The sequence below is a fragment of the Caretta caretta genome, chromosome 1 (genome assembly GCF_965140235.1).
Source record: "Caretta caretta isolate rCarCar2 chromosome 1, rCarCar1.hap1, whole genome shotgun sequence".
NCBI classification, from domain to species: domain Eukaryota; kingdom Metazoa; phylum Chordata; order Testudines; family Cheloniidae; genus Caretta; species Caretta caretta.
Genome location: NC_134206.1, coordinates 231,423,598 through 231,437,312, shown reverse-complemented (window position 1 = coordinate 231,437,312; position 13,715 = coordinate 231,423,598). Strand labels below are relative to the sequence as shown.

Below are 13,715 nucleotides of genomic sequence, written 5' to 3'. Positions count from 1 at the left end.
GCTTTCAGAATATCTAATATAATAGAGGAATAGACAAATTACAGAAAGAAGTAAGGTGGCTATCTGGCTTTTGTACCCTTTCTTCTGGTAATGTGCAGCTTGCTGGCCACTGATATTTTTTTAATTGTTGTTGAGAAATTTAACTAACTGAATAAATCCTAGAAAAGAGGGAGGAAACAGTTTGACAGTAATATCAGGTTTCGGAGTAACAGCCGTGTTAGTCTGTATTCGCAAAAAGAAAATGAGGACTTGTGGCACCTTAGAGACTAACCAATTTATTTGAGTAATATCAGTTTGGTCTGGGAAAACTGATTACCTCTCTGAACATTTATTGAAACCATAGAAATGTAAAGCTGGAAGGGACCTCAAGGAGTTCATCAAATCTATCTCCTCACGCCAAGGCACAATATGTTTCTCTTATCAAATTCTTAATGACAAGCAAAGCTCAGTTAGAGAGCACACTAACAAGTTTTGTAAACTCAACTGATTTATAGAAAGTAAACTAATTACTTATTGTTATATTAATTTCCCAAAAAACAAATACATGCTTCTCATCTTAATTTCTGTTGTAAGCAGTCTCTGCCAACTGCAGGAATCCCAGCTGGTAATGTTTTCTACATTTTTGTACATCTCTGCCAGAATTGCCGGGATATGATCTCTCTTTATTTTTCCGCTTGATATTTGAGACAACTATTTTGCCTAAAAAGGCAATTTTTCACTGGATGCTTCCCACGGTTCATAAAAATAAATCCTGAGATGCTTTTACACATTGCAAAAGGCTGCTAACTTTCAGACAAAAAAAATAAATATCTAATTTCTTGTGTCTGTGGGTCATCATTTAGTGCAACTTCTCACCTATTTTTTTTAATAAAACTATGTTGGGGTTCTCTTAAAAAATACTTAAGACTGCTGAAAATCAGAAGTCCAAAACACCAGTAGAGTTGTCAATGAATGAGACTTGAACTACCTTCCTCTCACAAATAGCAAAATATTTATTTCCACAGAAGTTGTTTAACATGGGTGTAGAGATGTGCAGAATTCTGAACTGTGCTGCTTCTATTTTGACAGCCATCAAGTGCCAGTCCTTTTTAAGAAGCATGGTTTTATGCTCTGGCAGACCTGACTATTATTTATGTCAGGGTGGATTGATTTCAATCATGATTATTTAAATTGCTGGTCTTAATCATGAGTACAAAATTTAGTAAATTAATTCACTTTTAAAATTTTGTAATTAATAAGAAAACATATGTTTTTCCCCTTAGACATTTCCTCTTATTCAGGCTCACTGATGCTTGCAGGGAATCTTCAATCTCCATACAACTTTATAAAACAACTAAATAGGTAAGACAACAGCATGTCTGCAAAGCACAAGGTATTTATAGATTTCCCAAGACTGAAAACTCTCAGTTTTAATGGGTAGGTCAGTGCACCTGCTAATAGAAAGAAGTTGTTTCTGATTGAGGAAAAAGCAGATTTGCCTATTCCCCTGCATATTCAGAGTCTCAGATTTTCATAGTAGTGTTGCCCTTTTGCCAAGCAACAGCAGAAATTTGGGGCCCTGTGTATCAGCTTCCCATTTGATGCAAACATCTCAGAAACTAGAGTCAGGTATTTTCTTAGTGTCATTTGTTTATTTGCAAAATATACAACAGTGCAGTTCCCCTAAACAGCAGTAGGAACAAACCGCACGTAGATATCTGGGATTCCCGCAAAAGAGGCTAAGAAACCAGTGCTTTGTCTCAAGCAGCAACTATTTCGAACCTCTGCCTCTCTCCAGGAACCTAGCAGTCCGATACAGACTACTTCCTTCCAGGGGCCAAAGAAGCCCACATTTTGACTACTTAACACACAACTTTGTTCCAGCCCTCACCCCAGAAAACCAGGAAATCCCATTAGCGCTGCACTCGCCCTCTGGACCACATGCTCTCTCCAGGTGCCTCCTGGCACCAGCCCTCACCCTTTTAGGGCAAAAAAGCTGCAAAATAAAGGACTCAGCTACTCCTACTACTGCACACAAAGGAGACTGCTTTACCTTAATTTTGCCAGTGTTCACCTTTGCATCCATGACCTCCAGTAGCAACGTAACACGAGTAAAAATGACAGTAAAACATGAACAAAAATTTTGCAGCCAGAAAATAATTTGAAAGGTATACAAGAAAGTGTTCAAATTTACAGAGGCAATACCACATGCAACAACTTCCTGCCAAAGGAGGCACCATAAGAGTCTATGATTATTTATTAAGCCTATGAGAACATTAGTCCTAGGTTATGGGCACCCTTTAACCATCAGTTAAAGACTAAATATAAAAATTATAAAATGCAAAACAAGTAGTACACCCCCCACACAGACAGACACACCCAGTGAGCCTAAGCATATTTATTAAAAAACCCAAATTCCCAAGAGATCTTCACACCCAGCTCCCTCAGTCTTTCCTAAATGCCTGCTCAAGGAAAAAATGTGCTTCGTAGCATGCTCTCAAGGTAAATACATTCGGGCTATTTTGGACCACAAGGGAATGATTTCAAGAATAATGCACTACCAGAAGATGCCTCTCTGCTATGTCAAGGGAGTTCCAGCTCAACCGCCTACACTTATCTCAATTGTGGTAGGAGGGAAGAAGAATAGGTAGCTTTGCAACTTCCCAAACCTCCCAATCAAACTACATCTAGAAGCTAATAAGCAGTCAGTGTAGATCACAGACCACATAATCCCCTTAAAGAGGCTGCCATATTCCATGCTAGCCTCAGCCTCCAAATGGATGTAAAATCTAGCCCATGCAGAACGCAATGCACTGTAGAGATGACAAAGGCACAAACCACAGCAGGAAGACCTGCATCCCAAAGAGGTTGCAACTGCCTGACCAAATGCAGATAAAAAGAGCAGTATTGGTCACTGTAATTATTTGCTCATTTAATGCAGCCACAAATATAACTAGACCATGAGGCTACCAAGATCAGTTACAATAACTAGTTCAGAAAATATTAAATAAGGAGCAGCTTTTAGTTTTAAAATTCAACTACACAGAAACCGTTTTGTTCCAGAAATATTAATCTACTCCAGGAGAAGTAAGCATCCAAATGGCTGAAATTAAGTTTTACTTAATCTGTATTAGTTTCTGTATATCATTTCAATAGAGAATAGGGAAAGGTATCAGAAGGGTCCTGGAGACCAAATTTAGGCTGTTAGGTATGTAATTAAAGCCCAGGACCTCCATGGTAGCATTTTCTGAAATGCTTCCAGTTTCACATGCCAGGCCAGTTAGACAGGCAAAACTGCATGGTCTCAATGAGTGGATGAGATGATGGTGAAAGGAAGAAAGGGTTTGGTTCATTAGGAACTGGAGAACCTTTCGGGAAAGGAGAAGCCTCTACAGGAAGGATGGGCTTCACCTAAAGCAAAATGGAGCCAGACTGTTGGCATGTAAAATTAAAAAAATGTGTAGAGGATTTTTAAACAAAGGGATGGAGGAAAGCTGACAGGTGCAGAGGAGCACAGGGTTTGAACAGAGACATCTCTTAAGGGAGGATCTATTAACAGTGATTCTCTATATCCTAGTAAAGAGGAGAGGATAGAAGTTGATAAAGTACAGGTAGGAACTGAAGAGAAACAGTCAAATGAAAAAGAGCCCCATTTAAATATAACACATGCAAGCAAGCAACTGATTGACGAAATGTACAAGTCCTCATACACAAATGCTATAAGTCTAAATACTAAGACGGGTGAACTAGAGTGTCTGGCATTAAATGAGGATATGGATATAAAAGGCAACAAGGAAACTGGGTGGAATGAGAAGAATCAATGGGACATAACACCACCACAGTACAAAATATACAGTAGACCTTCAGAGTTACAAACTAACCAGCTGACCACACAGCTCATTTGGAATCGGAAGTGTACAATCAGGCAGCAGCAGAAAGAAACAAACAAACAAAACAAATACAGTACAGTACAATGTTAAACATAAACTACTAAAAAAAGATAAGGGAAAGCAGCATTTTTCTTCTGTAAAGTTTCAAAGCTGTAGAAAATCAATGTACAGTTGTAAACTTTTGAAAGAACTATAACATTTTGTTCAGAGTGATGAACATTTCAAAGTTATAAACAACCTCCATTCCTGAGGTGTTTGTAACTCTGAGGTTCTACAATATTGGAATTACAGTAGATTGCACTAGTAGGGGAGTGGCACTGTATGTGAAAGAAAGCAGAGTGTCAAAAAATAAAAATCTTAAATGAATCAAAAACTGTACCATGGAATCTCTACAGATAGAGATTCTATGCTTGAACAATAAGAATATAGCAGTAAGGACTATACTACCAACCACTTGACCAGGATGGTGACAGTGATTGTAAAATGCTCAAGGTGGTAGAGAGGCTACAAAGGCAGAAATCACAATAATTATGGAGCATTTCAACTATCCTCATATTGATGGGTAATAGTACCCACCTCAGAAGGTACGCAGAGATAAAATTTCTAGACGTCATCAATGGAGCAGCTTGTCCTGGAACCCACAAGCAGAGACCCAGGTCTTGATTTAGTTCTAAGTGGGTCACAGGATCTGGTGCAAGAGGTAACTAACTATAGCTGAATCACTCAGTAATAGTGACTATAATGCAATTAAATTTAACATATTTGTAGGGAAAAATGCCAAAGAAACCCACCACAATAGCATTTAACTTCAAAAAGGGGAACTTTACAAAAATGAGTAAGTCAGTTAAATGGAAATTAAAAGGAACAGTCATAAGGGTGAAATGCCTGCAAACTGCATGGAGACTATTTAAAAACACCATAATAGAGGCTCAAACTACATGGATACCCCAAATTAAAGAACAGTAGGAGAGCCAAAAAAAATGCTATCATGGCTAAATAACAGAATAAAAAGCCGTTTGATGTGAAAAGGCATCCTTTAAAAACTGGAAGTCAAATCCTAGTAAGAAAAACAGAAAGGATCATAAACTCAGGCAAGTCAAGGGTAAAAGTATAATTAGGAAGGCCAAGAAAGAATTTGAAGAGCCAATAGCTAAAGACACAAAAAACTAACAGTAAATTAGTCAGGAAGCCAGACTAGTCAGAAATTTGTCAGAAAACCTGACAGTCAGTGGGACCTATACTGCTAAAGGATCACTCCAGGAAGACATGGCCGTTTTGGAGACACTAAATGAACCCTTTGTTTCAGTCTTCACTGTAGAGGATGTTGGGGAGAGCCCTACACCAAAACCATTCTTTTCAGGTGACAAATCTCAAGAACTATCCCAAACTGAGGTGCCAACAGAGGAGGTTGTCGAACAAACTGGTAAATTAAACTACAGCAAGTCACCAGAACCAGATGGAGGGAACTCAAATATGATATTTCAGAACTATTAAGAGTGGTATGTAACCTATCATCACGTAAATGAGCCTCTGTGCCAGATGACTGATGGATCACTAATGTAACACTGATTTTTTTAAAAGGCTCTAGAGACAATTCTGGCAATTAAAGGCTGGTAAGCCTAACTTCAGTACCAGGCAAATTGGTTGAAAGTATAATAAAAAACACAATCATCAGACACATAGATGAACATGATTTGTTGGGGAAGAGTCAACATGGCTTTTGCAAAGGGAAACTATGCCTCACCAACCTAAATTTTTAAAATTCTTTGATTGCGTCAAACACGTAGACAAGGGTGATCCAGTAGATATAGCATACTTGGATTTTCTGAAAACCTTTGATAATGTCCATCACCAAAGGCTCCTAAGCAAAGTAAGCAAACATGGGATAGGAAGGAAGCTCTTCTCATGGGTCAATACCTGATTAAAAAAACAGAAACAAAGGGTAGGAATAAGTGATCAGTTTTCCAAATGGAGAGAGTTAAATCATGGGGGTCCTGCAAGGATCTGTATTGGGACCTGTGCTGTTCAAAATATTCATAAATGATCTGGAAAAGGGGGTACACAGTGAGATGGCAACATTTACAGACAATACAAAATTACTCAAGATAGGTAAGTCTAAAGCAGACTAAAGAGTTACAAAGGGATCTCTCAAAACTGGGTGATTGGGCAACAAAATGGCAGATGAAATTCCATGTTGATAAATGCAAAGTAATGAATATTGAAAAACATAATACCAACTATACATACAAAATGATGGGATCTAAATTAGCTGGTATCACTCATGAAAAGTCTTGGAGTCATTCCAGATAATTCTCTGAAACCATCCACTCAATGTGCAATGGCATTAAAAAACACTAACGTTGGGAATCCTTGGGAAAGGGATGGATAGTAAAACAGTAAATATCATAATGCTGCTATATAAATCCATGGTACACCCACACCTTGAATACTATGTGCAGTTCTGGTCGCCCCATCTCAAAAAAGATATATTAGAATTAGAAAAGCTACAGCGAAAGGCAACAAAAATGATTATGGGTATGGAACAGCTTCCATATGAGGAGAGATTAAAATTACGGGGACTTTTCAGTTTAGAAAAGACAACTAAAGGTGATAGGACAGAGGTCTACAAAATCATGAATGGTAGAAAGAAAGTAAACAGGGAAGTGTTATAAAACCTCTCTCTGCAAAAACCAGGGGTCACCTAATGAAATTAATAGGTAGCAGGCACACAGTCCACCAGTGGAATTCATTGCCAGGTGATGTTGTAGAGCCTGAAAGTATAACTGAGTTCAAAAAAAGTATTAGGCAAGTTCAGAGAGGATAAGTCCATCAATGGCTATTAGACAAGTTGGTCAGGTATGCAATCTCAAGCTTCAGGTATTCCTACACCTCCAACTGCCAGAATCTGGGATTGGACAACATGGGATAGATCACTCAAAATTGCCCTGTTCAGTTAATTCCCTCTGAAATATCTGGCCCTGGCCACTGTCAGAAGACAAGCTACTGGGTTACATGGACCATTGGTCTGACCCAGTATGGCTGTTCCTATGTTATGTTCAGTTTCTCTAGAGAAAAAACATCTAAGAGGATTTGCACAATTAAATATATCAGATAGTTTTGATTCATATTCTATTCACAGCAGAAGCCTTGCTAAATTCTCATTTGCTCCTGAGATCTCAATGAAGAATTCTTGCATTACTCTTTTAATCAAGCTTTTCCACAGAAACATATTGCCTCCAAATGCTGAAAAGCAAAAGCTTTGAATCCCGATGGCACATAATACCAAAATGGTGGCACTGATTGCTATATGGCTTAATTATTCACTGATTAGCTATAGTCTTGCTTGAACTTATCAGAAGCTAGAATATACACTGAAACATAGTTTAAAATAAAAAGCAGGTGCTGCAAGTAGATTGTGCATAAATGAATAATGGTAAAATAGATTAGGTTCTCTTAAATCTATAGCAAGTTGCAAGGCAAGGAGATATTGGGGAAGAATCTAAGCAGAAGATCTACAGAGCAAGAGAGAGCACAGCTTTAGGGATACGGATTTCTTTATTCTAATAAAGTTCCTTTCTCCGTGTTAAGAGAAAATGACTGATTCTTTACCATTGTTATGTGACACTGCACACTATCACTTTTTTCAAATATTACTCCTGGGGGAATTCTGTGCCAAAAAATTAAAAATTCTGCATATATTTGTCAAAATAACACAATATAATCACATCAGTTTCAATTATTTTGGTAATTTATTTCAAAATACCTGTAAGCAAATATGCCTGTAACAATACAGACCAAAAAAGATTCTGGTAATTTCTTTTGGACAAATAGATTCCTTACTAAGAGTATTAATACAGAATTTTGAGTAATTAATTTAAACAACAACACAGAAACATTATTCCTGTACCTGTCAGAAGCAAGACAAAAGGCTTGGGGGAGTTAGGGGTAATGGAGAAGCTGAGGAAGAGGGAAGAAGCCTGGAGTGAACCTGGAGGGTCGGTGGATGCGGGTGGGAGAAGTACGGAATGGGTTTTTTGGGGGGAGGGTGGCGGGAGAGATTGTTAGGGAATTGGGGATCCTCCCCCATTCAGACCCTGGCTGACCCCAAGCCTCTCCTATTCAGTCAGGAACATCTGCCGCTGTCCCCGTGTGTCCCTACACCACGCATGTCTCTCTCCTGCCTCCTCCCCCCATTCCCATGTGGCCCTGCAGCCCCCACTCCCGTTCAGCCCCAGCTCAATGATGTCACCCCACTAGATCCTGAGCCCACGTCCCAGTCATCCCCCTGCTAGCCATTCTGAACCCCAGACTGTGACACCTCCTCCCCCCCTCAGCAGCGCTGTGTGCCCCACTCTCTGTCCTAACCTGGCTCTGCAGGCAGGGTGCAATGATGAACTTCAAATTACTCCTTGGGCAATTCTGCGCCACTGAGAATGCACAATTTTTTTCCCTGCAGAAAATACACTGTGCCCAAGTGCTGCAGTTCTGCCTTTTACCCACCAGAGGCCGCTGTGGCACCAGAATAGCCAGCAGCAGGCTGCATTCATGCTGCTGGCTGTTCTGGCGCCACCTACACTGTGTAGTTTGTAAAGAAGCTATGGACCATTCCTGAAGCAAAACAATTCAAAATGAATTTACTGACCTTATGGCAAGGAAGGCACTTGACAACGTATTGCTGTGGCTTGGCAAAGCAAAGTAATACACCGTATAATGTCAGGAGTGCCGTCCGTAAAGTCACAGTGAAAAGATGTCATTTACAGTAAAATTTGTCAGTATCCAAGTAAAGAAACATTTTCTCTCTTTCTGGTCTATGGATGACTCTCATACACAGTTCTGTTAGGCCTTTTCCAGTAAAGTTTTGAACGAGAATAAAATAAAAAAAAGTGTTACGACTGCTGTGGCCAAGGCTATGACAACAGTGTGAACATGAAAGGAAGAAACAGTGGTGTTCAGGCAAGGACCCTTGCACTGAATCCGAGAGCTTTCTTTGTGCCTTGCGACCGCCATTCCCTCAACCTGGTTGTGTCAGAGGCAGCAGCATCTTTTTTTAGATTGAGTTTCTCTCTTCAGAGTACTGCAAAGGATATACGTCCTGTTTTCAGCATCAACTATCAGGTAGAAGATTCTTACCGGCAATGTTATAAATCTGACTGTGAAGCTGCTAAGTGACACTCGCTGGAGAATCGTACTGACAGGGAAAGGGCAGTGAGGTACCAAGTGACTGAGGTTTACGATGCCCTGATGGAGCTGGCGCAATCAAGTAAGGTTGAGGCCGGAATCTGATGCCAGGCTCAATGCCTGGCAAACCAGATCCCTGACTTCAAATTTCTAGTCTCAGTTGCGGTTTGGCATGATATCCTGTTCTAAGTAAACACCGTAAGCAAGGCAATACAAACACATTTGATGGACATCATGACCACTACTACTCTGATGAGAAGCTGCCTGGATTTCACTGTGGCCTACAGAGACAATGGATTTGAAGATGCCATCACTGCTGCCAAAGAAATGGTGGAAAACTTAGGAGTTGAGCCTGTCTTCAAGAAAACTCATTCACCGAAAGAAGAGACAGTTTGGTGAGGAGGGCAGAGATGAGGTGATGGGAAGCTCAGAAGAAAAATTCAAGAGGGAGGTTTTTTGCTCACTTGTTGACTCTGCTCGAGTGTCCACTAAAGAAAGGTTTGGACAAATGAAGCACCACAAAAAGACTTGGGGTTTTTTATATGACCCTAATAAACTGCTGGCGGACAGGAAAATACTCTTGAACAATTTTCTTGTTGCTCTGAGCAGGTCTGGTACTGCCTTCCTACAATTGTCGGAGGCAGTTTGTGCTGTCTGGTCAGGTCTTCAGGGCAGTGGCCAGTCCCAGCCTACTTTGATTGACAAGTCTGGTTTCTGCCTCAAAAGGAGCTGTAAATAAGAGTAGATCCATTGTACTGAAGTAGCAAATTTTTATTGCAAAGCAGATATTCCTTGAGAAGAAAATACTGGACTAGAACTTCCTAAAATAGACAAAAAGCCCATTCAAGATTTTATGCTGTGGTATCCAGAATCTCTCCAAGAGTGAGTGAGGCATTTCAACCACAGAAGTCTTCCAAGAAACTATACAGCAGCTGGTTTGATTGTTGTCCAATAGAAACCTTAACTGGTCAAACTAAGCATTTCCTTGATATCTTATCCAAGATTAATGAGAAACCAGAATCAAAATGTAATAACTCTTGCTTGTATATAGGCTTAGAAGGATTAGATTTTTTGATCAGTAAGTGTTAGTAAACATCACTGTACACACACAAACTGATGAAAAAAATATATCCATCAAAAATAATAGAAATTTACAGACAAAGAAAAATGCTCTTTGAGAACTTCTTTAGAGTTTGAGTTAAGGATATTTACTTTGTATATTTTTGACATGTGATGTTACTAATTTGTGTGTTAAACAGTTACAAAGCTTTAATTTTTTAATCTCAATGTCTACTGTCATTAACTTACTGTCTGGCCCCCCCATAATTTCCTGCAACTATGAACATTTAAATCGATCAAAATGGGGGAAAATGCTTAAAACCCATAATTTTGTACAACAGTGAAAATTTAAATCAATAAAAATAAGAAAAGCTTAAAAATCAACATTGATATTATCCATTAAGATTAAAAAAGACAAAAATCTAATTTTGCCAAGCCTACTTGTAAATCAAGCATCTAAATCATCAGCTGCCTGATGGGAGATCAGGCCAAAACAAACCAATTAATCTGATAGTGCAAGACCCCAGTTATTATGGAAATATTTGAACATCTTCCCTCACCCATTTGTCTCTGCTTTGCCATAGATCAGACCCACAAGTACCAGTCACAAAATAAGTACTTGCACCCTAGAACATTGAGCTTACTTCAACATTATTCCAAAGATCTCATTCTAACATATTGTTTCTTACTCTTAATTTTAAAATTTTATAACATTAAAATTTCTATTTTATGAAGATCAATATATTCAGTAAATCTTTTTAATACAATTATTTTTACTGCTAAAGACCTAGTTACATTAGCTTTTAAGTATACTCCTTAGGTTTTGTCAATCTCTAGCTACAGAAGAAAGTATTTTACACAGACTTCCTAACAGGGCAGAAAAATTATAAAAATGTACACTGAATCCCATATCCTATTAAAATTGATGGCATTTGTGATCTTGTGTGTCAGCATTTTCAGTTTATAAACTTTTAACTTGACAGAACTGAGCCAAAAATGAAAGGTCACTGCTATCCCAAAGGCTACTTCTAAACTTCAAAATAATCACACATTTTATTTATCTTTAGTTGCCTGTAACTCCATATGTGCATAGAAATCATAGTAATCTATGGAAGAGGTGAGAATTAAAAGGAAACACGGTATCTTATAATAAGAGTGTTCAGGTTACCTCCCAGAAGCTATCACTAGAAACCTCTACTCCAACAGAATCATCATATGATCCAGACATTTCTATGTTTGGAGAGCTTGCAAGTGTTCAGTGTTCTATTATCAGCACCAGATCTTCAAAAAATCTGTAGGAAGGACAAAGAAAACATTAGTAAACATTAAATTTACCCATAATTCGCTATGATTTTGAGTATCCATTTCTTTCATAGACTTTTAGTCTAAAAGTTAAATGTTACGGGAAAATTGTCAATACCCCCTCCAAACCAATATATGATCAATTACTGCTTACTTATATCCTTACTTCCAGCAACAGCAAACTAAGTATTACATGTTTGACACATCTACATATATTACGAAAACCATGTCTACACTAAAAAGTTAAGTCAACCCAGCAATGTCACTCATGTATATGAAAAATCCACACCACTTAGTTACACAGGGCCGGTCTACACTACCATAGTAAATCAATCTAACTTATACAACTTCAGTTATGTAAATAATGTAACTGAAGTCAATGTAGTTAGATCCACTTACCGCAGTGGCTACACTGTGCTGTGTCAACAGGCGAGCATCCCCTGTCAACTTCCCTTACGCTTCTAGGGAAGGTGGATTACACAAATCAATGGGAGAGTGCTCTCCCATCTATTTAGCACATCTTCACCAAATCAACACTCACTGCATCGATTGCAGCAGTGCTGATCTACTGGTAAGTGCAGACATGCCCTTAGTTAAGCCGACCCAAGTCCTGATGTAGATAGCCCTAGGTTGATGGAAGAATTCTTCTGTCAAGCTAGCTACTGCCTCTCAGGGAGGTAGATTAACTACAGCAACAGAAGAACTCCTCCCGTTGCTGTATGTAGTGTTGACACTGAACTTCTGCAGTACAGCTGCCATTGTAGTGGTTTAATGTTGAGTGTTTAGTAAGACTTTGTGTTTGTACACAAAGTCTTACTAAACACTCAACATCCCTCCACATCAGCCCCAACATACATAATGTGCCATTTTAGTCTTTCCACTGCTGTACGGCAGGCGCTATAGTTGGTTTGTACATAAGAATTTCAGTGTTTCGACCCAGAGTTTTATTTGAACACTGCTTGCCTGGATGTTAATACAACTTCAATCTAGCTAGCAAGGCTCTCTTGACTAACAAAAAACTAGGGAGGACACAGAACAGTAAACTAAGCATAAACTCAGACTCCATAATTAATTCACAATAGCAATAGAAGTTATACTCAAAAATCTTATCTAAATTAAATTTTGTAGACAAATTACAGCTCAATAATTTCAGTTTCTGAATCTTAACGTTCTGTTCTCATTTACAAAAAGGATGGAGAGAAAGGATTGTTTTCTCATACAGCTAGATGACCCATTACAGCCCCAAGGAAGTCACACTGGCAAGTGGGTCAAGGAAATGACCTACTTGTGACCTAGTTAGCCAAGTTTCCAGGCCAGGTTTCCCAAGATTAAATGTTGGCTCATTAACCCTTTCTACCCTAGCAAGTAGGTGCTTCTCCAGCTAAATCCATAAACAGATACAGCACCCATAAATATAAAGCAATTCCCAACTAGCACAGAACAGCAAATGAAATTTAGCCTGACAGAATTCCTGCCGCTAAGCAATTAATGCTTTTTCACATTCAAGGAAATTTCAGGTTTAAATCCTGATACCAAAGGATTGATTGAGTGGTTTTATATGAATACTTTTGAGGATTTTAAACAAATATTTCACATTTATAAAGGAACCGATGGCTGGAGATGTTGAACCTAGGCTACCTTCTCATACATGGCAAAAACATTGTTAAAAGAGCAGCAGCTGTCATCAGACAGTAATGCTGTATTCCCTATAGTGCTCATCCAACAAGTTCTTATATCTAAGAGTGACAAATAAAGACAAGAAAATGGACAATTGTATAAGGACTACTGTTAAGAGACCTTTTTTCAGTAAGCGTACCTAACTGACTGAGTTCACTGGAGATCAGAAAATTGTTGAACCCCATCAGAACATAAATTTATACAGAATATAAATTTCAGTAATTTTTTAAGCATGTATTAACTAGTTATGGAAAAATGTAATTTCTTGTTATAAGATTACAGTACCAAACCTGTTAATGGTTAAACAATTTTATACAGGTCACAAGGATCAAGCTTTTTCGGGTGGCTATAAGCACAGATTCCTTCATTACTCCACCTGCAAGCTTCTCCCTCCCTCCCTCCCTTTCAAATATTTTATTAATTTCAAAAGTCAGATACCTTTAATCTGAAAGACAAAGTATATAACAGTTTTTCAGCAATAAGATGTTCTATTTATAAGATGTATCTATTTATATTTATAAATCTCATCTGCCCTATTCAAGGCCACAAAACATGTTGGGATAGAAGAGGAGAACATGCCTGAGCCATTACTGAAATTTTCAACTAGAAGATTCTAGACCCAAGAGAAGG

General features: G+C 38.5%; 1 protein-coding gene across 5 annotated transcripts in view; it reads right to left on the bottom strand.

The window, feature by feature from the left end:
• Positions 1 to 13,715, bottom strand: part of PACSIN2 (protein kinase C and casein kinase substrate in neurons 2) — a 127,767-nt gene that overhangs the window by 38,822 nt on the left and 75,230 nt on the right. For 3 of the 5 annotated variants that reach the window (XM_048825633.2, XM_048825641.2, XM_048825623.2), the window contains exon 2: positions 11,275 to 11,398. The exons of the other annotated variants lie outside the window; for them this stretch is intronic. In XM_048825633.2, the coding sequence (XP_048681590.1) occupies positions 11,275 to 11,334 (60 nt within the window). In that variant the 5' untranslated portion in view covers positions 11,335 to 11,398. The remainder of the gene's footprint in view (positions 1 to 11,274; positions 11,399 to 13,715) is intronic. 5 annotated transcript variants of the gene reach the window in all.